Raw genomic sequence first — 22,572 nt, 5'->3', positions numbered from 1 at the left:
TCAGCTGTACCCTGTTTCTGTTCCGGGCCCTGTGTGACACAGCAGGATCACCGAGTTAGCTAGATAACTGCAGTGAGTAAAACCGGAATCCTCCCTAATCCAGAACATGGACTGAAGCAAAAAGAGCTGTTCCGGGTTTTACTCAGCACCGTTACCCAGCTAAATCAGTGATCCTGCTTCGTGGAATACCCCCCACCCTGAGCTGGTGTTCTGCCAGGGTTCATCTTCGTTATGAAACCTGGTAGGAGACACATAACTTCAGAGCGCAGTGACCCCAGCAGGGGGCAGTAGCGAGGTTGCCCTCCCCACTCTCCTCTCCTCTCGGGGGGCCCAAAATCCGCTGCTCTCTGACAATGGGAAAGCCCTGGAGCCGAACTAACGGCTCGGACGGCTGCCCGAGAGCTGGGGCGACGTTACGTAAGTTTCGGTGGAGCGGGGAGTCCGGCGCGCGCCCCCCCCCCCCCCAGTCCCTGGACAGCCGCGCGGAGGTGCGGAGCTCAGCGGCGGTGCGGAGCTGCAGCGGCGGTGCTAAGCGGTAGCGGCGACGGCGTCTCCAGGAAGCCTCAGATCCGCAGCTGGTTAATGAGTTTGCAGAGAGAGGGAGAGCTGCAGCTGCACAGCGGGGCTAAAGTTCACTCAGGAAAAACAGGGAGAGAGAGAGAGAGGGAGAGAGAGGGAGAGAGAGGGAGAGCCTGAGGAACACAACCTTCTTCAGACCTGGTAGGTGACGTCTTCCGCTAAAGCAGGTGCTTCTGCGCTTTTGTAGAGTTTTCTACTTTCATGTGATTTTGGGTCTTTGTTGCATGGCGACTAATCTGGCCTTAAATTCCTTTTAAATCAGAAAATGCCTCTGTTGCTTCCTGCGATCACTTCTGGTCAGAGGGTGAAGAGGGTGGGTGTGCTCCTAATAGGCGCCTGCTTCAAAGTGTTGGTTCTGAATGGGGGGCACTGTGCTGGGCTGTGCTGGTGCTGGGCGGCAGTGATGCGGGGTTCAGGGGGGCCCCGATCTGCTCTTCTAATCAGTGGCGTTAGGAAATTACCGATGTGGTCGCCTGAGCTGCGCGGAACAAAAGCGAGCAATCCCAGGCATAACGGTCTCCATACATCGTGGGATCGCTGTCCGTTCTGCGCATTAGACGGTCTGTTTGACCCACAGAGGAGAAGAGCTGCGGGACCCAAGCTGTTAAAGAGTCTTTACCCAAACGAACAGGCCTGTCATCGCTCAGCACTACTGTAGAGCTTTCTCTTGCAGCACCCTGCCGAACATATCACACGTATGACGTTTATGACACGTATGACGCGTGCAGTGGGGAGGGGGGGACTGCAGTGTGTCGCAAAACATCTTTAAAATGACCCTAGCGTTACTTGCATTAAAACTCAGTACTTTTACGATGTGTCATAATTACCATTTTGTGCGGTAAGTCTTGGGTTGAAACGCAGCGCAGGCAGACGTGAAAGGGTTACATGTTCGCCCGCGTCCTCCGGGACTTCGGCTTGTGATCCAGGGTCCCAGACGTTCCTCGAATTCCATTATGCTGGAGCTCAGTGGGACTTTAAGCCCCTCGTGTCCCGTTCACAGACTTCCTCGAGAGGTATAAATCCTGAGAGAGAGAGAGAGAGCCGGGCTTTACGCTCTTCCCTGTCCGGCCTGGCGTTCCCATCGCTTCTGTTTCTCTGCGTAATCGTGCACAGGTCTGACAAAAGGCTCACGTTTGGAGAACAGGCAGAAGGACGTGTGAATGCAATGAGAAGGCGCAACAAAGTGCTTTCAGTTTATTCACCAAATTAATTCAGCCGCAATTACAACCCCAGTACTGAACTCGGGGTGAAATGAAGGGTGAAGAACTTAAAACACACCTTCACAAAAACATCAGTAAAAAAAAAAAATTTTATGGGGGTGGAGGGGGGGTGAATAAACTCTGTTCAGCTGGGGAGGGATGGAAGGCTCCCGTGGACTGGATGGAATTGCCTTTTTAATCGGGAGATTAACCTCTGCCAGGGATTGCACACAGACACTTCCTGCTGCCATATATGGGAAATTAAATGATGTGTAAGCAAACAAGAGAGGGCAAGAGACAAAGTTCAGGTGAATATTTAATATTAGGGAAGCGTGAGTGTGGTTTATTTTCGCCGATGCTGCCCGGTCCTTCTCCACCGAACCATGTCGGCTCCGTTCATTCTTTCACAGGTTAGTCTCCTGAGCGTGGATGGGGCTTCCGTATCCGAAACCTTCACAAATACAGCGTACTGCAACATCAACATCGGATATGACATTGCAACACTTCACACTACATAGGCACAAGCATTACTAAATTACTTCCACATATACACACTATGATGTCTAATGTATTTTTATAGACTGTCAGTGAAACATCCATCATATTTTTCAGATGGTCGATGTATGTACAGCATTTTGTTGTATGGTTCATTTCTGAAAGGGTGTATTGCAGGTGTATTGAAGGATCTGATAGAGTTGAATGGTTTCAGCGAGTTTTATTTTTAAAGCTCATTGCGTGAACATTCATTGCACAGTGAATGACTGATTGACGGCTTTCCTTGATAATTTGGAAGGGGGCGGTGTGTTCGTTTCTGCACCATTCTCTACAGCTAGTATTTGGAACATTCATCAAATGAATGGGAATTTTGAGTGTTTCATAAGCACAGACTCCCGCAGATGACTACGCAGCGAATCTGATGTGGTTCCGCATGCAGTTTCCCTTCCCTTTTTTATTTTTATCTTTGGAACTTGCTAAGATCAGTAAAATGAAAGTATATGTACTTCTGTGGGAGTGTGGTTATGGAATGCCACTGCAGGAGCAGTGTATTTTGCGTGACTGTCAGAAGGAGACATTCAGAATGGTGCATTGTGGGAATGTGCCCCTAGGGGGGCGGAACAGTGATCTAAAGTTATGTACACCAGCTATAGTGGCGCATAATTGCCCTGGTTATCGTAAATCGATAATCAGATCTACGGCCTGGCGATGTGACATCGCCCAGCCCGGTCTTCCGTTTATGGCCCGAAACCACAGGCTATTTCAGGGCACACAAGGAGTGAGATATCACAGGATTAACAGGCGCAAAGCTCTGCCTATGCCACATACAAGCATGAGGGTTCTACCGGAGTTCCACCTTTGCAGTTCTGGCTAATTCCATTACAAACAGGGCAGTATAAAATGGCATTTGTTCAGTTGAAGTAACCTGAAAGTTGGTTGTAGATCAGACAGTCCAAGGTCTTGCAACGCCGTTGTTCACGTTTCTGACATTCATAACTTAATTTATGTCCCGTGGGAGTTAACAGCAATAAGGCAATAAACAGCCAGTGAAATTCAGGCTTGCCAGTTCCCACTATCAGGAGAGTAAATTACATTATGGTGTCATTTGTGGGAGTTGTCCGGGTCAGGATACAGTGGGGAGGGTTGTGATCTGCTCTTTGCTGGGAAAAAATATCTGGTTTAGAGGCATGCATTTTGTAGAGAGATCCACAGAGATCCATTGAAAGGGTTAGGAAGACCACAGATGCTAGAAGAGACTGCAAGGGCTATGTGTTCAGTGCAGAAAAGACTGGATATGGTGTGTTGATTCTTAACTTGTTAATGGGAGCACTATACATTTGTGTCCCTGTATTGAAGCAAACTTTAATTCTCATTTAGACTAATACTGAGAGTCAGTGGTGGCTGGTGATAAAAATGGGGGGGGGGGGGGTGCGCAGTTTTGGGGGGGACAAACAAATTGAAGCAGCACTTCATAGCTCAGCAAAAAATAAAAAATAAAAAAATCTAAAAACAACACAACACACTGTAATGTTGCCTAAACACTGGCCAGTAGCACTACTTGAACATATTTTGCCCTCCTTAATAATATAAAATATGTAGAGATTACAAAATGCCCATTTCACCTACATCACCTAAAGTTACCAACAGGCAACAGCTCTATTTCTAAATATGGAACTACCTAATCATTTTCTACTGCCACTGTTGCATTCTATTAAGCCATAAAAAGAGTAGGAAAATATTAGCTAACTCCAAGGTCATTTATATAGCCTTCTGCTGCCATCTGCTGGACAAAATGTGAATATGTGAACGCTGAAAATTAAGGGAGGCAAAATTCACAAACCCACGGAATATCCCGGGATTATCGGAGCTCTCACTCTCACCATGGCCACGCAAAGCCAACTCAAAGGCTCCACAAAATTTCACACAGTCTATTATTCTGGACAGGATGTCACCTCTTCGTTGTGCCTTCTAATGCCAATCCTGTAGCCTTCATCTAGCTATTCAGCAATGCTAAGCCTGCCAAAAAAAAAAATTAGCCTCATACTGTTGTCTAGATGTCTGCGGCTACTTTGGTGCCATTTGCATTTTTCAGAAAGATGTTTTAGGTCTTGTACCCCCGTCGTTGTCCACAACGCTTCAGTGCCGACACTTTGAACTAGCAAACAGGGAAAGCAATAAAAGGCATTACTTACACCACATCCAGCTAGCCAAATCAGTTCGTCATAACAGGAGCGAGAGAAGCCCCGGGTGTCAAGGGATCAGCCCCAGCATACCTCCACCAGATATTCAAACCCTACATGCCAGCCAGATCCCTCCGTTCTGCTACCTCAGGACGCCTAGCACCTCCCCCTCTTCGCACCTTCTTATGCGAAGTTCTTATCAGCACTTCGCACGTCTCCTGTCTGTTCTGGCCCCACGATGGTGGAATGACCTCTCTGTGGAGGTAAGAACAGCTGAGACACTGACCCATTTCAAACGACGACTGAAGACTCACCTCTTCAGGCTGCACCTCTCCCCATCCCTCCCTACCCCCCTGTAAATGACTAAGCTTAGGGTTGTAACTAGGCATCTGTTTCGTAGGAGACTTAGGTGCATTAACTGTCTTAACTACTACTTGTATTTTTTCCATAGACTGCGTTGTTGCCGTTCTCGTTGTTAGTGTTAATCAGTTTAACCTTCAGGGTCCAAGTTGAACTATGCGGTTGTTCCCTGCACTTGGACCGGTACTTCTCTCTAGGGGTTTCGTCATACTTGTTCCTGGTTATGGTTATACACTTTGTTGTACGTCGCTCTCGATAAGATCGTCTGCCAAATGCCTGTAATGTAATGTAATGTAATGGGTGTAAACTCGGCCTCGATCACTTGCCTGCTGCTGAACTTGTAAATCGGGTCGGTCCGGTCCAAGCTCCTTCATCCTCTTTTTTTCTTCCAGTGAACGCCTTGTGAAAGGGTGTTTTTGTAAGGAAATAACCGAATTTTCTTTGATTTCCGCGGTTCCACTTGAAGTTGCCATCTCCTGAAAGTACCGGTCAGCTAGCTAAGGAACAGGAGTGACGGTCGCGCATCCGTAGTTATATTAATGGCGGGTGTGAAGGAGGCTATATTCACACAGAAATTAACCAAATACAATTTGATTTTGGAACCAATTTTAACTTAATGCTGACAGGTCCTGAGCCAGGCGCACTGTACGAGTAAACCATTTTTATTTTATAGTTATTTCGCATTTATTTCCGCATTAATGAACCGCAAAAGCACAAAGCGTAATGACGTCTATAATGTTTGCTTTTTATAGCTTTGCCTGATGTTCGGTTGAGTACTTGTTGCTCTCACACGATCTTAGTGTGGAATGTTTTCTGTAGTTCACATATTTAGAAACCTCTATGATCAGGACGCATGAAGCTTCACTTCTGGGAAAGTGGGAAACATTGTGCAAAGATCTATACAGGATATCCATAGTGTTTTTGGTTTCTCTGTCTTCCTGTGTTGAATTTGACCTTTCTGTTTCAGAATGATGTCCTTTATCTTTACCACTGCCAAATCACTGCCCCTAACTCTCTCCCTCTCCTTCACTCTCTCTCTGTTCTCTCCCTCTCTATTTTCTCTTCTCTCTCTCTCTTTCTCTCTTACTCCCCCTACCTCCCTCCAGGTTTGTCCTGAAACGGGCATCATGCCACAAGTTGAAGTGAAGACAAAGGTTTCAAAATTCCTCAATAAAACCACACCAGGGCTACAGATATGGAGAGTAGAGGTGAGAACTGCATTTAAAAAGTTCCCACTTCTAATCCTTCACAACAACTGCGATTGGCATTTTGGAATTGTGGGATTTCATGCATTTTTCATTTATGATGTTATGAAAATGTGTGTGGAAAAAAGTGTATAAATGTCTGCTGTGAAAAATGAATGGTGTGTCATTCTGTGTTCCTTTGCTTCTCAGAAACTGGAGATGGTTCCAATCCCTACAAAAATGTATGGCCGCTTTTTTGAAGGGGACAGCTATGTCATTTTATATGTATGTATGATATTAACTGATTTGTATGATATTAAAAAAAAAGGTTATGGTACTGTATGATATGTATAATATTGTATGTATAACCGCCATTGATTTAAAAAAACCTTTCTGTCTGAAAAGAATATGACAAGAAGATTAAACCCTGACAAAAGCTGTTGCTTTTAAACAACAAAAAACTTAACTTTCTTACTCTCTACTTCAAGTGTAGCTGGAGTATTTTTATTTTTTTTAACAGAATATAGCCATCAAACATATATCAAACATGAGTTTTAAATCAGTTTCATAGTCTTACAGCAGACATGCCGGAATCCTGCTGGTGTTTTTGTCCTATTGTTCTGAAGCACAAAATCAATAATGGGATTAATCTGTCAAGCTATGATTTTGCTTCAACGTTAAATGTAACAGATTTTTCTCTAAATGAATTCAGGCCAGAGTTCTTATCAGCACTAAAAGTGCATACAGTAGATTTATTTTATTGGAGGTCTTCTTCCTTTGATTAAAGTGAAGAGAAACTGAAACAAACTTACAGTTGAAAATAACTGAAATTGGCTTACGGGATTCTGTGTCAATGCGTTTATTCATAGACTCACAAAATCGGCAAAAGCTTTGGCTATGACATCCACTCCTGGCTGGGCAGCTCCGCCTCCACGGACGAGCAGGGGGCGGCGGCCATGTACGCCAACCTGATGGACGAGCACCTGGGGGGCGTGGCCATACAGCACCGGGAGGCCCAGGGCCACGAGAGCGACGCCTTCCGCGGCTACTTCAAACAGGGCATCATGTGAGCTCACCGGCCTCCCTGCCCCCCTCCCCCCCCCCGAAATAAAGCGGCGTCTTTTTTCTTGCTTATTAAAGCAGGGTTCTGCTGCCCTGGTCTTTGAGTGACGCAGGGTTGCTTGTTTTGTTATCGGCTTAAATGTTCGGAAAATGCATTTTAAATAATTAATTAATTAATTAATTAATCCAATAAATAATAATAACAACAATGAACTGTGCAATCAGCTCCTTCAGTAGAGCAGTTAGTGCTGATTGACAGTGAGAAGCCCCGCCCCCCTGCACATCTCCAGGGCCAGGCTGCAGAGCCTATAATGTGCGGTGTGTGTCACCTCCTTGTGAGCGGCAGCCCTCGGTGCTGTGTGCACAGTGCGTCCGTCACTGAGAGCCGAGCTGAGCTGAAAATAAGGCTGTTTGAGGAAGTTGGGTGGGCGCGGTGGGATGGGGCTGAGATGAGGGGGGGGGGTAGCTTTTGCACTCTGCTTCTTAGGAATGGCAGCTGTGTCTGACTCTCTGAGAGAGAGAGGAACTGCTCCTATAACCGCAGCGCTGCTCTCTCTCTCCCACGCTCTCTCACGCTCTGGTGTGTCTGCCGCAGTTACTGCCGGGGCGGGGTGGCGTCAGCCATGAACCGAGTGGAGACCAACGCCTACAGCGTTCAGAGGCTGCTGCACGTCAAGGGGAAGAAGCACGTGGTGGCCAGAGAGGTGAGAGGGCAAGAGTTCAAACCAGACTGCGCATCCTCTGCGTGTAACCACTCCATGTCACGAAAACCACTCGCACAGGGCACTGCATGACCTCCACCTGCAATGAACGGCACACCATTCATAATCCACCTCCAAGCCAACGTTCTTTGTATTAATTGCACTTTGGTGTAAATACATTGCATATTGTGTTACATGTACGTGTATTCTGTCAGTTGTTATATGTATGTGCATTCTGTGAGACTGGTGTATGGATGTATAATCTGTGAGACTGGTACATGTATGTGTCATGTATTCTGTGAGTTGATATGTTTTCTGTGTTCTGAGTTCAGGTGGAGATGAGCTGGAGCAGTTTCAACAAGGGCGACGTCTTCCTGCTGGACCTGGGAAACCTGATCGTTCAGTGGAACGGCCCGAAGAGCAACCGCATGGAGCGCCTCAAGGTCGGCCGCAGCCTGAGTCCAGGCCTATAATCCAGCATATCTGTGTTAATCCCACCTCATTGTGTCCTATAATCCAGCATATCTGTGTTAATCCCACCTCATTGTGTCCTATAATCCAGCATATCTCAGTTAATACCACCTCATTGTGTCCTATAATCCATCATATCTCAGTTAATCCCACCTCATTGTGTCCTATAATCCATCATATCTCAGTTAATCCCACCTCATTGTGTCCTATAATCCATCATATCTCAATTAATCCCATTTTATTGTGTCCTATAATCCATCATATCTCAGTTAATCCCATTTTAATGTGTCCTATAACCATCATATCTCTGTTAATCCCACCTCACTGTGTCCAATAATCCATCATATCCCAGTTAATCCAACACTCTTGTATTTGACACCAGTACACACACACACAGTATGTGTGTGCAGGTAGTGTGTGCTGAAACAGCAGCCAGTTTACGGGAGGGTTTCCCAATCAGGGGACGGTCCTGGCCAAAGATATTCGGGATCGGGAGCGAGTGGGACGCGCACAGGTGACTGTCGTAGAGGGAGACGACGAGAAGTCGTCGGAGGAGGCGATGAAGATCATGAAGCAGGTGCTCGGGGACAGGAAAGACATCAAAGAGGCTGTTCCTGACCAGGTGGTGGACCAGGCGCTGAAGCACAGCCTCAAGCTCTTTCAGTAAGTCCCCCCCCCCCCCCTTGTGCCCCCGCCCCCCACCAGTCCCTGTCAAATAACTGCCATCTGCAACACATCAAGCCCTGTATTCATGAATAAAGTTTTATTACTGTTTTCTACAAATTGACTGAGATTTGATATTAAACAGTAAACATTCTGTATAAGAATAATACCAATGTAGCCCTCCACCCCCCCACCCCCCCCAAAAGGCCTGTATTCATAAGACCTTTCAGAGTACCAGAGCTGATCTCAGGTCAGCTTTCCCTTTTAGCTCTTAATGGACGTAAGATTAGGATACGGACAGGGAAAGGCTGATCCTAGATCAGCTCTCTTGCTCTGGCTCCAGGATAGACAGTCACAGCCCACTGCTCTGGCCTTTTTCCCCAGAATTTCGGACATGCAGGGGAACCTGGTGATGCATGAGGTGGGCATCAGGCCCCTGACTCAGGACCTGCTCAATAACAAGGTGAGTTTAATGATAAGGACACCGACAGCATTATTATTTATTTATTATTGGACTTTACTGTGCAAAAAATGGGCTGAAGGGTTTAAAATACATGTAAACATGTCACTAATGCGACTCCAATGACATTATTATTATTATTATTATTATTATTATTGTTCCTTACTGTGCGAGAAGGGGACTGAAGAGTTGCACATGAAAATGTAAACATGTAACTAATGTGACTCCAATGACTTTCTCATCCAGAAATAGATGACCCAGCTGATTAGATTTTTTCCCTATTATGAGAGAAAAGCTTTAAAATATCTACAGTCATTGCTTGGGGACAGATTCTATGTGTAGGCCATCCATCCATGTCTCATGTCTTAAACTGCTTATTCCAGGTCTGGGTTGTGGGTAGTCCTGTTCCCTAATGAGGGGAAACACATCAGGGCGTGACAGTTACTTTATAAGTCAAAAGTCAAATTTTGACCTCACTGTCACTAAGCATCTGAGTGAGCTCCACCAAATTACTCACAGTAACGAGTGCAGCCCTCATGCAACCTACTACATGCAGTATAGTATTCAGTAAGATATTAAGACCATGACTGTGCTCAGTGGATTATTGGTAAGTTGGGTTGAGTGACTCATGAGGGCATTTTGAAAAGTTCAGGGAGATAAGAGAACCACCTTACCTTTATTCTTTATGATGACAACTAATAGCAAGTTGAAATCCATTCCAAACCTAGAAGCGTTATAACAGCATTTAAACAAACTGACAGATATTAAATTCATATGCCATATATAATTAATAGTCACCTGCTCTTCCTGTTAATTGTATACAGTAAAAAATATGAATTAAGTAACTCAGTTTCTGTAATTAGACTACAAAATATGGAATCAAGACTAGTGCAATAAAGACACGATAATGTTCTATAACACTGGAATATTGTTTATGACTAATATTCATGAAACTAAGCAATGCCGCTGCTCACTGTGTCCGATCAACAATAATAACACGCAATATTAGAAAGGCAAAACATATTTAATTTAACACAAAGAAAAAATGGATGAAAATCTCTCTTGGGTACTGGGCTCTACCTAGATTGTGACCTTTGACCTGCTAGTGACTTAACCAAATGGGTGGGACCGGTTTCATTACCTACCAATAGATTACAAAAGAGGGGAAAAAAATCAAGGGAAAAGGTATATCATGTAATTACCCTTTCTGTAGCCTTATCAATGGGCGGACTACTCCTACACAGTCATAACACCCACGTCTTGAAAGATAATTTTTGTTAACCGATCCTCTCTATTCTGCAGGACTGTTACCTGTTGGACCAGGAGGGCACCCGGATCTTTATATGGAAAGGAAAGAGGGCCTCTAAAACCGAGAAGTTTGAATCTGTGGAGAAAGCAGAGGTCAGAACCACCTCTTCCCTTATCCCTGAAAACAAAAACAGGACCACAACAGAACCATCGTCCAATGAATCATTAGACTGCAGTTAAAATTTTTCGCAATTCCATTGCAGTCTACAGTTTTAGACCACTGTATTGTATACCCCATTCAGACAGACTGGCATTATACTTCGATCCACTGAACAGTGGGAAATCAATCACATCCTCAGGGTGCTACAAATCCTATGACTCCGCAGGTGATGTTCATGTCAATGGATTCTGAATGGGAGATGAGCGCATGCTGGTGTAGATCTGTATAGAGAGTTCTGTTGGGCACTCCTGAGCACAGAGATTGTGTTTATCCATAAAGTGTGCTATTAATGTGACGCAGCGTATAGGGGACAAACCCAGCCCAATCGCGGCACGTGAAGGCTGACCGGGGCACTGTCTGTCTGTCGCAGCTGTATAAGAAGGCGAAGGGGTACCCTCCCTACACGTATGTGCAGGTCGAGAACGACGGGGCGGAGTCGGCGGTGTTCAGGCAGCTATTCCAGCGCTGGACCGCGAGGGAGAACAGCGTGGGGCTGCCAACGTCGCACAGCCCCGGGAAAATCGGTAAGCAGGGCTAGAGTACTGAACACTGTGCCCAGACTGAACACTACACCCTGACTCAACACCACGTCCAGACTGAACACAAAACGGCCAGACTCAATACTGTGCCCAGACTGTACACTACACCCTGACTCAACACCGCGTCCAGACTGAACACAAAACGGCCAGGCTCAACACTGTGCCCAGACTGTACACTACACCCTGACTCAACACCACGTCCAGACTGAACACAAAACGGCCAGACTCAACACTGTGCCCAGACTGCACACTACACCCAGACTCAACACTGTGCCCAGACTGCACACTGCACCCAGACTAAACACCACACCCAGACTGAACACCGTGCCCAGACTCAACATAGCACCCAGACTGAACAGAGCATGCAGACTGCACGTGGCATGCAGACGGAACACTGTGTTCAGACCACAGGCAGAGCATCATCTGTATTTATAATAAAAGGGGCTTTGAGCGTCCAGAAGGGTTCAGCAACCCTAGTCCTGGAGTCTCAGATATTTCTGATTTCTGGCATCTACAAAACTGAACTGAATAATTATGCTACTGAACACAGGAGACATGCTGGAAATTCTCTGCATTACACCAGGGCAGTTCAATCCGGCTCACCTCTGGCACTCTAGACCCAGGGTCACCTTCACCGGGTTAGGAACATTGAGATCTGCACCTGGGGCATACACAGAGGAAGTGATACAAATGGAATTTTGATTTAATAAAGGGATAATGGAAATTTGGGGTAATTATATGTCCATAATTACTTATTAAAACCTGGAAATGTGTGATGAGCTCTACCATAGCAACAGGCAAGGAACGAAGCAAGTAGGTGCTGCTGTCTGTAAGCTCAAGCCATTAACACTGCTAATTAACACTGCAGCCAAGGTGGAGCAGGTAAAGTTCGATGCCGCCTCCATGCATGCACGACCCGACCTGTCCGCCCAGAAGAGAATGGTGGATGATGGGAGTGGGGAAGTACAGGTGAGTAACAGTTCTGTGAGTAAAACCTAACAGAGTTCTGTGAGTAAAACTTAACTAAACTAAAACTTAGTTTTTAGTTCTGAGTTCTGATTGTTCTGTGAGTAGCGGGCAATTTACAGCTTTGGTGCTGTATGATTGCCCAAAGGCAGGTGATAGACTTTAACGGAGTCAAAGTTCAGTATAATTTAAGTCTCAGATCGCGATAACAAATCGCCCATCGCTCTAGTATAAACCAAAAAGTCATTGCAATCGACTGTCAAACGTGATAAGTGTCTGTGGCAACGATCGTACATCACCAAACTGTAAACTGCCCTTAAAACATGATAATTCTGAGAGTGGAACCTCGGGTTCATTTCCAAAAGGAGCTCACCTGTCTCTGCGTTTTATAGCAGATCACATAGAAGCATCTGATTAACGCGCTCCTTTATTGGCAGGTCTGGAGGATAGAAGACAACGAGATGGCTCCTGTAGAAAAGAAAAAGCTGGGGCACTTTTACGGGGGCGACTGCTATCTGATTCTGTATGAGTACGAGGTCAGCAGCAGGGTGCACTACATCCTGTACATCTGGCAGGTCAGCATCACAGCGACACACCCCCTCTCATCCCTAACCACCCGCCCACACCGCAAAGTAGCCCTTACGGCAAAACCACGCCCACGCAAGCAATCTCCTTTCCCTCAGTGTCAAGTCTGGACTGTGGACTGTGCCAGAAATGGAAGTTCAAAAATCATGCCTGCTTACAAGCGATCGAATACCGTACATTTTTAACGGAGGCAGTGAAATGGGGAAGCCGTTCATTGCAGTTCCTCGGAAGGTTCAGCCTTTTGAGTGCGCCCCCAGGAAAACGTGGGAAGGCGTAGCCTGAGCAATTCATCGCAGTTCCTCAGTAGCCGTGTCTCACGTCATTGAGGTTCTGCTTTTTCTAATGTCAAACTCAGGGCCATCACGCAAGCATCACGGAACTGGCCTCCTCAACCCTTCAAGCCTCGGTCCTGGACCAGCAGTACAATGGGGAACTGGTCCAAGTGCAAGTACCCATGGGCAAGGAGCCCATGCACCTACTGGCTATCTTCAAGGGAAAAATGATCGTCTACGAGGTACCTTTACGGATTCATGTTTTCATTTGCTTGCTAAAGGCAATGAGCACAATTAAACATTGATACAATGCATGTATTTATAGCCAGGGATAATTTCCTACACTAGTCCCCTGGGTCTCCCTTTTTCCAACAGCTCATGTGTGGTTTCTACGCAAGGAGCCAAGGTCAAGCTGTGTAGTGTCTCAGGGAATTCATCCGCATGAATTGTGTGTGAACGTCCTGAATGGTGAAATGTCCTGAGGTGTCATTCCTCAGCTCCCCAGAGGTGGTGCTGTTGAGGTGACCTGTTAAATGGCGCCCCAGTGCCCCAGAGAGCCGGTGTTAACCTGTCTGTGCCTGTCCTGTACCCCAGGAGGGGAGCTCCAAGGGGGGCTCCACGCAGCCCCAGCCCGCGGCCCGCCTTTTCCACATTCACGGCACCAACGAGTTCAACACCCGCGCCATCGAGGTGCCCGCCCGCTCCTCCTGCCTCCACTCCAACGACGTCTTCGTGCTCAAGACTGAAAGCTGCTGCTACCTGTGGTACGGGAAGGTAAGAGGGAGTCCCGGCAGCCTGGCTAATGTGTTCCGCCGGCTTTGCTTTGCCCTTCACCTCACATTTACATTCAGGCATTCCGCAAACACCCTTATCCACCTCCGACTTCCACAGTTTACATTCCTTAAACTGCAATCCATTTATCCCGCTGGATGTTTACTGAAGCCATTCAGTACCTGTTGTGGCGTTGAGTTAAGAATCCTGCTCAACAGCAACACCTTATCTAGGACCTGAACCTACAGCCTTTGAGTTATGAAAGCCGCTCCCTAAACATTACCCTAAACTGCCACCCTACAGGACGAAGACCGTGGGTGAGTTTTTTTACTATAAAATATCTAAAGCATGGGTGGGCAAGAGGTTTCATGCAAACTTCTGCTCTTAATTATTTCTTTTGCCCATGTTGACTGATATTTCAGCTAGATTTCTTGGTTAGCTCATGAAGGACAGCTGAAGACTTCTTGTGTCTATATGAAATTAAACTGTAAGCACTACCATTGGTTACTAAATTAGATGGTAAGCACTGCCATTGGTTAACTGAGGAGGGGTATTTTATTCGAAACAATAACCTGCACATACACACTGGCCCACCAGAAATGGTAAATGGAGCAAATGGAGTAAATATTGTGAAGTATAGCATGGTCTGGGTAAATACTCAATTCTGATTGGCTGGAAGGTGTGCATTAAAACTGTTTAACTTGCGTGCAGTTTGGGTCAAGTTTAATCACCATTTTAAATTCATATGCTGCCTGGCAAAAGATCCAACCTATGTAACCATAGCAACAGCCTAGTATACAACTTTGTAAGTAATTAGTGGCAGCAAAAAATGTTACATTTTGAGGGCAAAATGCCGCAAAATATTAATGACCGTCCTTATATTTAACCTTTGGCAAGTGACCATGGTGTATGTGGAATAATCCACTCTGAGGTGCGCAATAAAGGATTTGTACACACTCAAGCGGAGGCAGCAAGCCTCCATTTGGCATCACGGCAGTTATTTGCCTCTGCGTCGTGTGTTAAAACCCATTAATGTGCACCTGGTTATGGATTATTCCTAACATATGAGGTATTTGTAATGTCTCTCTGTAGGGTTGCAATGGAGATGAGAGAGAGATGGGGAAGTCGCTGGCAGACACCATCTCCAGGAAGGAAAAGCGTGTGATAGCAGAGGGACAGGAACCTTCCGATTTCTGGCTGAATCTTGGAGGGAGGTCCCAGTACCCCAACAGCAAGAGGTACCACAGACACCTCCCCAGAGGACTGCCCCTTGTCCCTGCTGCTCATCCTCTGATTGGTTCTCATATTTAACTCCTGCAATCTCTGCCAATGTTAAGGCTGCAGGAAGAGAGCCTCTACATCAGTCCTCGCCTCTTTGAGTGCTCCAATCAAACGGGTCGCTTCGTTGCCACGGAGATAGCCAACTTCACCCAGGAGGACCTGGATGAAGATGATGTCATGCTGCTGGACATCTGGGACCAGGTGAGACCTCAACAGGGTCAGTGAGAGGGAGGTGTTTTAGGTAAGCGATACTCTCTATGAAAAGGGTGTCTCCACTGTAATTGGCTGCTCTTGTCCCCAGGTTTTCCTGTGGATAGGCAGGGGAGCCAATGAGACGGAGAAGAAGGAGGCCTTCGCTAAGGCGCAGGACTACCTTCGTAATCACCCCGCAGGGCGAAACGTCAACACCCCCATCGCCATGATCAAACAAGAGTTTGAGCCTCCCACCTTCACTGGGTGGTTCCCCGGCTGGGACCCCTACATGTGGCATGTGAGTCCCCACTTCCCTGGGCCGTCCAGGGTCACCCATGTGGTGCATGTCCTCAATGGGAAGCTTGAGTTTGGGTGAAAGTATGAGAGCAGGAGTGTGCAGCCAGTGTAGGACCCAGTGCTCGACCTGTTACTCTGTGTCTAACCTGTTAATCTCTGTTTAACCTGTTACCCTGTGTTACTCTGTGTCTAACTTGTCACTCTGTGTCAAATTGTGACAGTCATATAATAAAAATAAATAAATAAATAAATCCATCCAAATGACCCTCTGTAGGTGCTGTCTTCACACATGGGTTGCACACGAAAAATTTAGTGTGCAACCCACTTTAGAAATGCAAAACCATTCCTTCTGCTCAGAAGTTACATATGTAAAGTATTATGAATATTGTGCTAATGGCAGTTTTTTTTTGTTTGTGTCATCAGGACAGGAAGTCCTACGAGCAGGTGAAAGCTGAACTGGGAGACGCCAGAGAAGTCATCCAAATCACCATGGTGAGCCTCCGGTCGCCGTGACTCCTCCGCTCAGAAATCCTGTTAGAACCAATACAGATAGAGAGGCTCTGTCGCCGCGGTTACAGAGATTCGCTCGCTACGGACGCTTGGGGGGGGCGGGGGCGGGGGGAGGATTTTACAAGTTGTGGGCTCCCATTTTTTTTGTCTGGTTGGGACCAAATTGTAAGAAAAAAAACGTTCGGTCGTAACGTCGCAACTCACAAAGTATGAAATAAAATCGGCTTTGAGTTCGTCAGGTGTGAGAGGTCACACGAGACGATTCTGTGTTTCACTTCCCGTTGACCAATCAGGAGGTGGCTCCGTGTATGACGTTTTGCCCGCTGCGCTTTGCCGACTGTAACGTCATCTGACTCGGTCGGGAGCTCGTATGGTCTATGCTATCATCCGACCTGTGGTCACAATCTGAACCTTGTTAAGTGTGAGAGGGCATCCAGACTCCCAACGTCGTAACCCCAAAATGCGCCGCCCGTCTCCAGGAAATGACGAAGCTGAGCCCGACGAGGGAGCCCGTGGCCCTGATGAGGGAGCCGCGCGGCCCCTCCATCCTGCCCACCTTCCCCCCCGACAAGCTAGTCAACCAGCTGGCAGAGGAACTGCCTGAGGGCGTGGACCCCACCAGGAAGGAGGTAAAGCCACACTTACAGCCACACATACACCCACACACACAGCCACACACACAGCCGCACACACAGCCACACACACAGCCGCACACACAGCCGCACACACAGCCACACTCACAGCCACACACACAGCCACACTCACAGCCACACACACAGCCACACTCACAGTCACACACACAGTCACACTCACTGCCACACACACAGCCACACATACAGCCACACACACAGCCACACTCACAGCCACACACACAGCCACACACACATCCACACACACAGCCACACTCACAGCCACACTCACAGCCACACACACATCCACACTCACAGCCACACACACATCCACACACACAGCCACATACACAGCCACACACACATCCACACTCACAGCCACACTTACAGTCACACACACAGCCCTTCCATTACAAAAACATACACAGCATTTACATTATAGGCATTTAGCAGACGGTCTTATCCAGAGAGACTTACACAACTTTTTACATAGCATTTACATTGCATCCATTTATACAGCTGGATATATACTGAAGCAATGCAGGTTAAGTGCCTTGCTCAAGGGTACAACAGCAGTGCTCTACCCAGGAATAGAACCGGTGGCCTTTAGGTTAAAAGACCAGTTCCTTACCCATTATACTACACTGCTGCCCAACAGCTTTGTGATGTTTTCCATAGGCAATTGAGTGGAGTTGCTCATAAAAATAAAAGAGGCCAGTTGTGAAACCTCGTGTGAACCCCCCCCCCCCCTCCCCCTCCCCCTCCCCCTCTGTGTAATTGGCGCGTGCTGGTTAATCATCTGCCTCCTTCGGCTGCAGGAGCACCTCTCCAGCGAGGACTTCGCTCTGGTCTTGGGTGTTTCCCGCCTCGACTTCTACGCCATGCCCGACTGGAAGCAGAGGCACCTGAAGAAAGAAAAGGGTTTGTTCTAGGAGAGGAGAGGGGAGAGAGGAGAAAGAGGAGAGGAGATTCACTCTCCATTTTCCTTTCTGCATCAGATAAACCTGCACTTCACTACTCAACTAATACTGATTTTTCTAAAAGGCTAGATTGCCAAGTTGTTTACTTACTATTAATGCCACCAATATGTGCTTTTGTATTTACAATGAGGGTAATTTGTATCAAACGTACTGAACGAATTGTAGGCGTCAATAGGGTTTTAAAGGGATAGTCCAACCTTTTGGGATATTCACTTTTTGGCTATCTTGTGGTTAGATGATCAATTTCATCCCTGTGCGCCCAGTACATAAATATTACACAGTATCTACGGGCTGCATGCTAACTGTGCTACCTCTATGAATGGCTGCAGGCAAAAGCACTGCTGAGTGACAGGAACACAAGCGTGAGTTAGGGGTCGCCAGGTATGCATGTCACTGACTGTAAACTTGCGCTGTCCCACTGCAGCCAATAAGGCATACCTGGCAACCCCAAACTCAGGCTTCAAGCAGCACTGCACAGCTACTAATCACAGCATCCAGTGTTTGGATACATGGTTATTTAGCAATTATATTTCCGTATTTATCTGTCTCTAAAACAACAAAGATCTTTTTTTTTTTTATATTTACTTGTTATAAACAGGCATGTTGAAATGCTGGAAGGTGTATTTCCATCACTAATTAGCAAAGCTAACGTTGCTTCCATCTGCAGCCATTCATAGAGATAGCACACTTAGCATACAGCCTGTAGATACTGTCTAATATTTTTGTACTAGATGCACATGGATGAAATGGGTATCAATCTTATTGTCTAACTACATTACATTACATTTTTTGGCAGATGCTTTTATCCAACGCAATGTACAATAAGTGCATACCAAAGGTCATTGGAACAACTACAAAACACAGTTCCGATAAGGTGCAATACTTATTATGTAACAGTTATTCATAGCCATGAACACATTCACACCAAGTCCAAGTTCACACAGTAACTATGGGTAAGCGAATTTCCCAAAAAGTTGGGCTATCCCTTTAAGTCAAGGATTATTTTATGTGGAATTTAGAAACTTCTTGAAGGGGAATTAAGTTAGGGTTCTGTGAAACTACTCTTTTCTGCACAGCACTACGTCTGATTTATGACTGCTGAAATTCTAGATCTTATCTAAAAACTACGCCCTTCGGTCATTTTTGAGTCTTGCTTGCCTTTAGCTAAATTTTCCATTGAAGACATGATCTTATGAAGTTAATGTGAGCACTAATATTATCTTATTTTGTTATAAGTAACAGTAGTAATATCCATGATGTATTTTCAGTATTACGAGTATTTTGATACTGCAAAACACTTGTTAAATAAAAGATCTATTACTAGTTTATTTTGTCATATTCTTTGGAATAAAACACAATTTTTAAGATTGATGTATTAAAGTTTTCATCAGTCACTCCAGCAAATATGCTGAATGGTAGGCAATAAAATGACATCCAGAGCTTCACACTTCTGTTTGTTTGTCTTTTCTACTGTTTACATTCTACTGGACAACACTGAATTTACATTGAACCAAATAAATCTTCATAAAGGCTGAGTCTTGCTCAGTTAAGCAGTGGAAATATTTAGCCACTGTTTGACTGAATGGTGGCAAAGGTGCTTTAAATGAAAAGGTACATCTGTTTATCATGGTGGAGGAGTCATTTGGCTTAACCTCTCCCTGTCTGATGTCATATGGCTAAGCAGAAGAAAGACAACAGAAGCCTGTTGCCTAGCAATCTCCAACTCCACAGAGACTGCAAGGGTTATGTCACCTGTACACCTGTAAACATGCAGAACATCCTTCTCGCTCTTCTACACAACCGTGTTGTCCAGGTGTTCAAGTTCAATCTGTATTGTCCCTGGCGGGGAACTCTTATTATAGCAAAATCACAAAGGCCACACAAAAAGACACACAACAAAATACACAACACAAAGACAAGCCCAGAAACATAATACAAACAATAAATCCTGTTTACAAAGTGCACATAGTGTGAATGTGCAGGCAGTATGTATATACAGGTACGAGGTATGATGAAATATATCTGTGTCTGTTTATTGCCAGGGGAACAAAGGAGTTCTTAAGCCTATTGCACTTAGCCCACAGCTGACTGAACAAGCGCCCACGGGGTAAAGTCTCAAATTCAGCAAACAGAGCAGTGGTAAACCAACCCTGTTCCTGGAGATCTACCGTCCTGCAGGTTTTCACTCCAACCCTAACAAAGCACACCTCACTCAGCAGCTAGATATACCGTCCTGCAGGTTTTCACTCTAACCCTAACAAAGCTCACCTCATTCAACGGCTAGAGAATTTGTTGAGCAGCTAATTAGTAGAGTCAGGTGTGCCAAATGCGAAAGTGTGCAGAAGAGAAGCAAGTCCATGATCCAAAAGCATACCTTCTCCTCTGTGAAATATAGCTTGGGCATGTATGGCTGCTTCTGAAACAGGCTCTCTTACCTTTATTGAAGATGCAACAAAGGATGGCAGCAGTAGGATTAATTCGGAAGTGTACAAACATGTACAAAGAAACTCCTCCAACCTCATCAGCTGATGCTTTGTCTTGCAGCTAGACCGTGACCTCAAACACACTGCCTACACAACCAAAGAATTCATCAATGGGAAGTGAAAAGTCACCTGATTTAAATCCAATAGAGCATGTATTTCACTTCCTGAAGAGGAAACTGAAGACAGAAACCCCCTGAAACAAAGATCAACTGAAAGCAGTGAAGGCCTGGAAAGGCATTTCTAAAGAAGACACCAACGCCTGGTGATGTCAGTAGGGTATAAATGCCGTTATTGCAGCATTTAAAGCCTATGCCAGCAAATATTAGACTTTATTGCTTTGATTTACTTAAAAGTTCATCCTTTAACTTAATTATGCACAGCTGAAAAACAAGTAAATGCAAAGCTCTTGTATAGTTGAGAAGACTCTGAACTGTAATTCCTGCTAAATACCCATCTGCCAACGTATTGACCAAAGTATTGGGCGGTGAATCCTATTGGAATTTAAAATGTCAGTTTCTTTATGAAATGTTGAATCAAATAGATTTTTGCATCATACTTATGCCAGTAATCCAGAGCGACTTACACAACTTTTGCATCCATTTATACAGCTGGATATAAACTGAAGCAATGTAAGTTAAGTACCTTGCTCAAGCGTCCAACGACAGTGTCTGATCCAGGAATTGGACCTGTGACCTTTAGGTTACAAGACCAGCTCCTTACCCATTATACTACACTGCCGGCCCAGTTGTGTTATTGTGTTTTCAAAGGAAGAAAAGTCCCATTTCAATGCATTAAAATCTGTATACCAGCACAAAATGTGAAAATATTCCAAGGGGGTGAATACTTTCTGAAGGTACTGTATATTTAACATTTAATATTTCGCACTACTTTAATAGTGAACATTTTGTCTGAAATCATTCAACACACCGTCTGCCAATCACAAAAAAATGAACATACTGTAAGTGTCCACTAGGTGTCAGTGCTGCACAGGAAGCAATACAGCATTTCCCTACATACAGCAACACCTCAAACAGCCGTTTGTTTTTATCAGGGGCAACAGCTGAAGGGCACTGAACTGATTGGAAATTCGCTGTCACCTACAAAAATATTCCTGGGGGAAAAAAACAGAAACAGCTTTTAAATACACAATGATACACCTGCAACTCTGACATTTTTAAAGATAAGCAGCAGTTTCGCATCAGAATCACTGACTACCGGGCCACTAATGACATTCTGTAAAGACTGACTCCTTTTCAAATACATGTAACACGCATTGAACCATCCACGCCTGTGGACTTAGGATTTAGGAAAGACAACCAAGAAAGAAAATCCCCCAGTGCAACACACACATCATTACTTCCACAGACAAAACATTCATGGCCACCAGGTGATTCAGCGTCACGCTCATTGTGGTTTACAGCGCAAAGCACACTGGGTAATAACGTCCCTCCGATGACAACTGAACTTCCACTCCTCAGTAATCATTTGTATGGGTCATAAACCAGACCATACTAATTTCACACAAGATACAGTCCAGTACAATATGCAACACAGAACTCATCTAAAGTGCCATTTTATTTAATAAAAAGAACACATTTCGACTGGGTGTGAATAGTGCTTTACTGGCGGACAGCGGTTAAGTCCAGAGCTGTGGCACTGACTCGCACACAGCGCCCTGCGTCCCAGAATGCCTTGCGCCCCCATCAGTCCTTGATGTTGGCCACGTTGAGGATGGAGCCGGCCGGGTCCAGTTTGAACAGCATGAAGTGTCCCTGCACCTGCGCGGCGCTGAGCTCTGGTTGGGCCGCCAGCGCGCTCTCCGAAAACCGCTCCCCCTCCGTCGCCGGCTCGTCCGGGTAGAACCGCCGGAACATCTGCGTCAGCTGCCAGGGGGTGCAGTGCCCCACGTACTGCTTCACGTCCACCCGGCCCGGCCGGATCAGAGCCGGGTCCAGTCTGGGGTGGGGGGCAAGCAGGAAAACCAGGGATCGTTTAGAGCCATTTTTCTGAAGTTTACATTCTTTTACATACAATCCATGTATTCAACTGGACATGATTTAAACAGTTCAGGGTGTGTCCCTTGCTCAAAGGCACAAGGGACTGTGCCACACACGGGAATCGAACCTGCAGCCTCAGAGCCCAGTTCTCTAACCACTATGCTACACTGCCGATTCAACAGGGAACTCGTGCGACCGCCAGCCAAAACCAGCACCGCCTGCTGATCGCCATTGTTAGTGTTAAAATT

The 22,572-nt window shown here is 45.8% G+C and overlaps 2 protein-coding genes across 4 annotated transcripts in view; one reads left to right on the top strand and one right to left on the bottom strand.

Moving 5' to 3' along the window:
* The first annotated feature begins 85 nt into the window (after positions 1-85).
* Positions 86-19,291, top strand: vil1 (villin 1). Of its 2 annotated transcripts, none has more exons than XM_035393505.1 (20): positions 86-720; positions 5,920-6,021; positions 6,208-6,282; positions 6,867-7,063; positions 7,655-7,763; positions 8,093-8,203; positions 8,692-8,894; positions 9,279-9,357; positions 10,657-10,755; positions 11,193-11,346; positions 12,230-12,330; positions 12,765-12,902; positions 13,268-13,426; positions 13,779-13,958; positions 15,048-15,193; positions 15,293-15,437; positions 15,538-15,726; positions 16,149-16,217; positions 16,715-16,864; positions 17,683-19,291. In XM_035393505.1, exons 2-20 carry the CDS (start codon positions 5,941-5,943, stop codon positions 17,794-17,796), a joined length of 2,499 nt encoding a protein of 832 aa, XP_035249396.1. In that variant the 5' UTR covers positions 86-720; positions 5,920-5,940; the 3' UTR covers positions 17,797-19,291. The 2 variants fall into 2 exon arrangements, with proteins under 2 accessions (XP_035249396.1, XP_035249395.1); XM_035393504.1 differs by lacking the exon at positions 86-720 and adding an exon at positions 1,966-2,188.
* Positions 19,292-21,170: 1,879 nt separating this feature from the next.
* Positions 21,171-22,572, bottom strand: part of LOC118214184 (mitochondrial chaperone BCS1) — an 8,267-nt gene continuing 6,865 nt past the window's right edge. For both annotated transcript variants that reach the window (XM_035393859.1, XM_035393857.1), the window contains exon 8: positions 21,171-22,283. In XM_035393859.1, coding sequence (XP_035249750.1) covers positions 22,031-22,283 — 253 coding nt within the window. In that variant the 3' untranslated portion in view covers positions 21,171-22,030. The remainder of the gene's footprint in view (positions 22,284-22,572) is intronic.

Source organism: Anguilla anguilla, chromosome 15 (genome assembly GCF_013347855.1).
Source record: "Anguilla anguilla isolate fAngAng1 chromosome 15, fAngAng1.pri, whole genome shotgun sequence".
Classification (NCBI taxonomy): domain Eukaryota; kingdom Metazoa; phylum Chordata; class Actinopteri; order Anguilliformes; family Anguillidae; genus Anguilla; species Anguilla anguilla.
This window is presented reverse-complemented; position numbering and strand designations above follow the sequence as displayed.

Coding starts and splice junctions, on each gene's coding strand:
- vil1 (XM_035393504.1), top strand. CDS start 2,162: ATGTCGGCTCCGTTCATTCTTTCACAG. Junction 2,189..5,919: donor CTCCGTTCATTCTTTCACAG/GTTAGTCTCCTG, acceptor ACCTCCCTCCAG/GTTTGTCCTGAAACGGGCAT. Junction 10,756..11,192: donor AATCTGTGGAGAAAGCAGAG/GTCAGAACCACC, acceptor TGTCTGTCGCAG/CTGTATAAGAAGGCGAAGGG.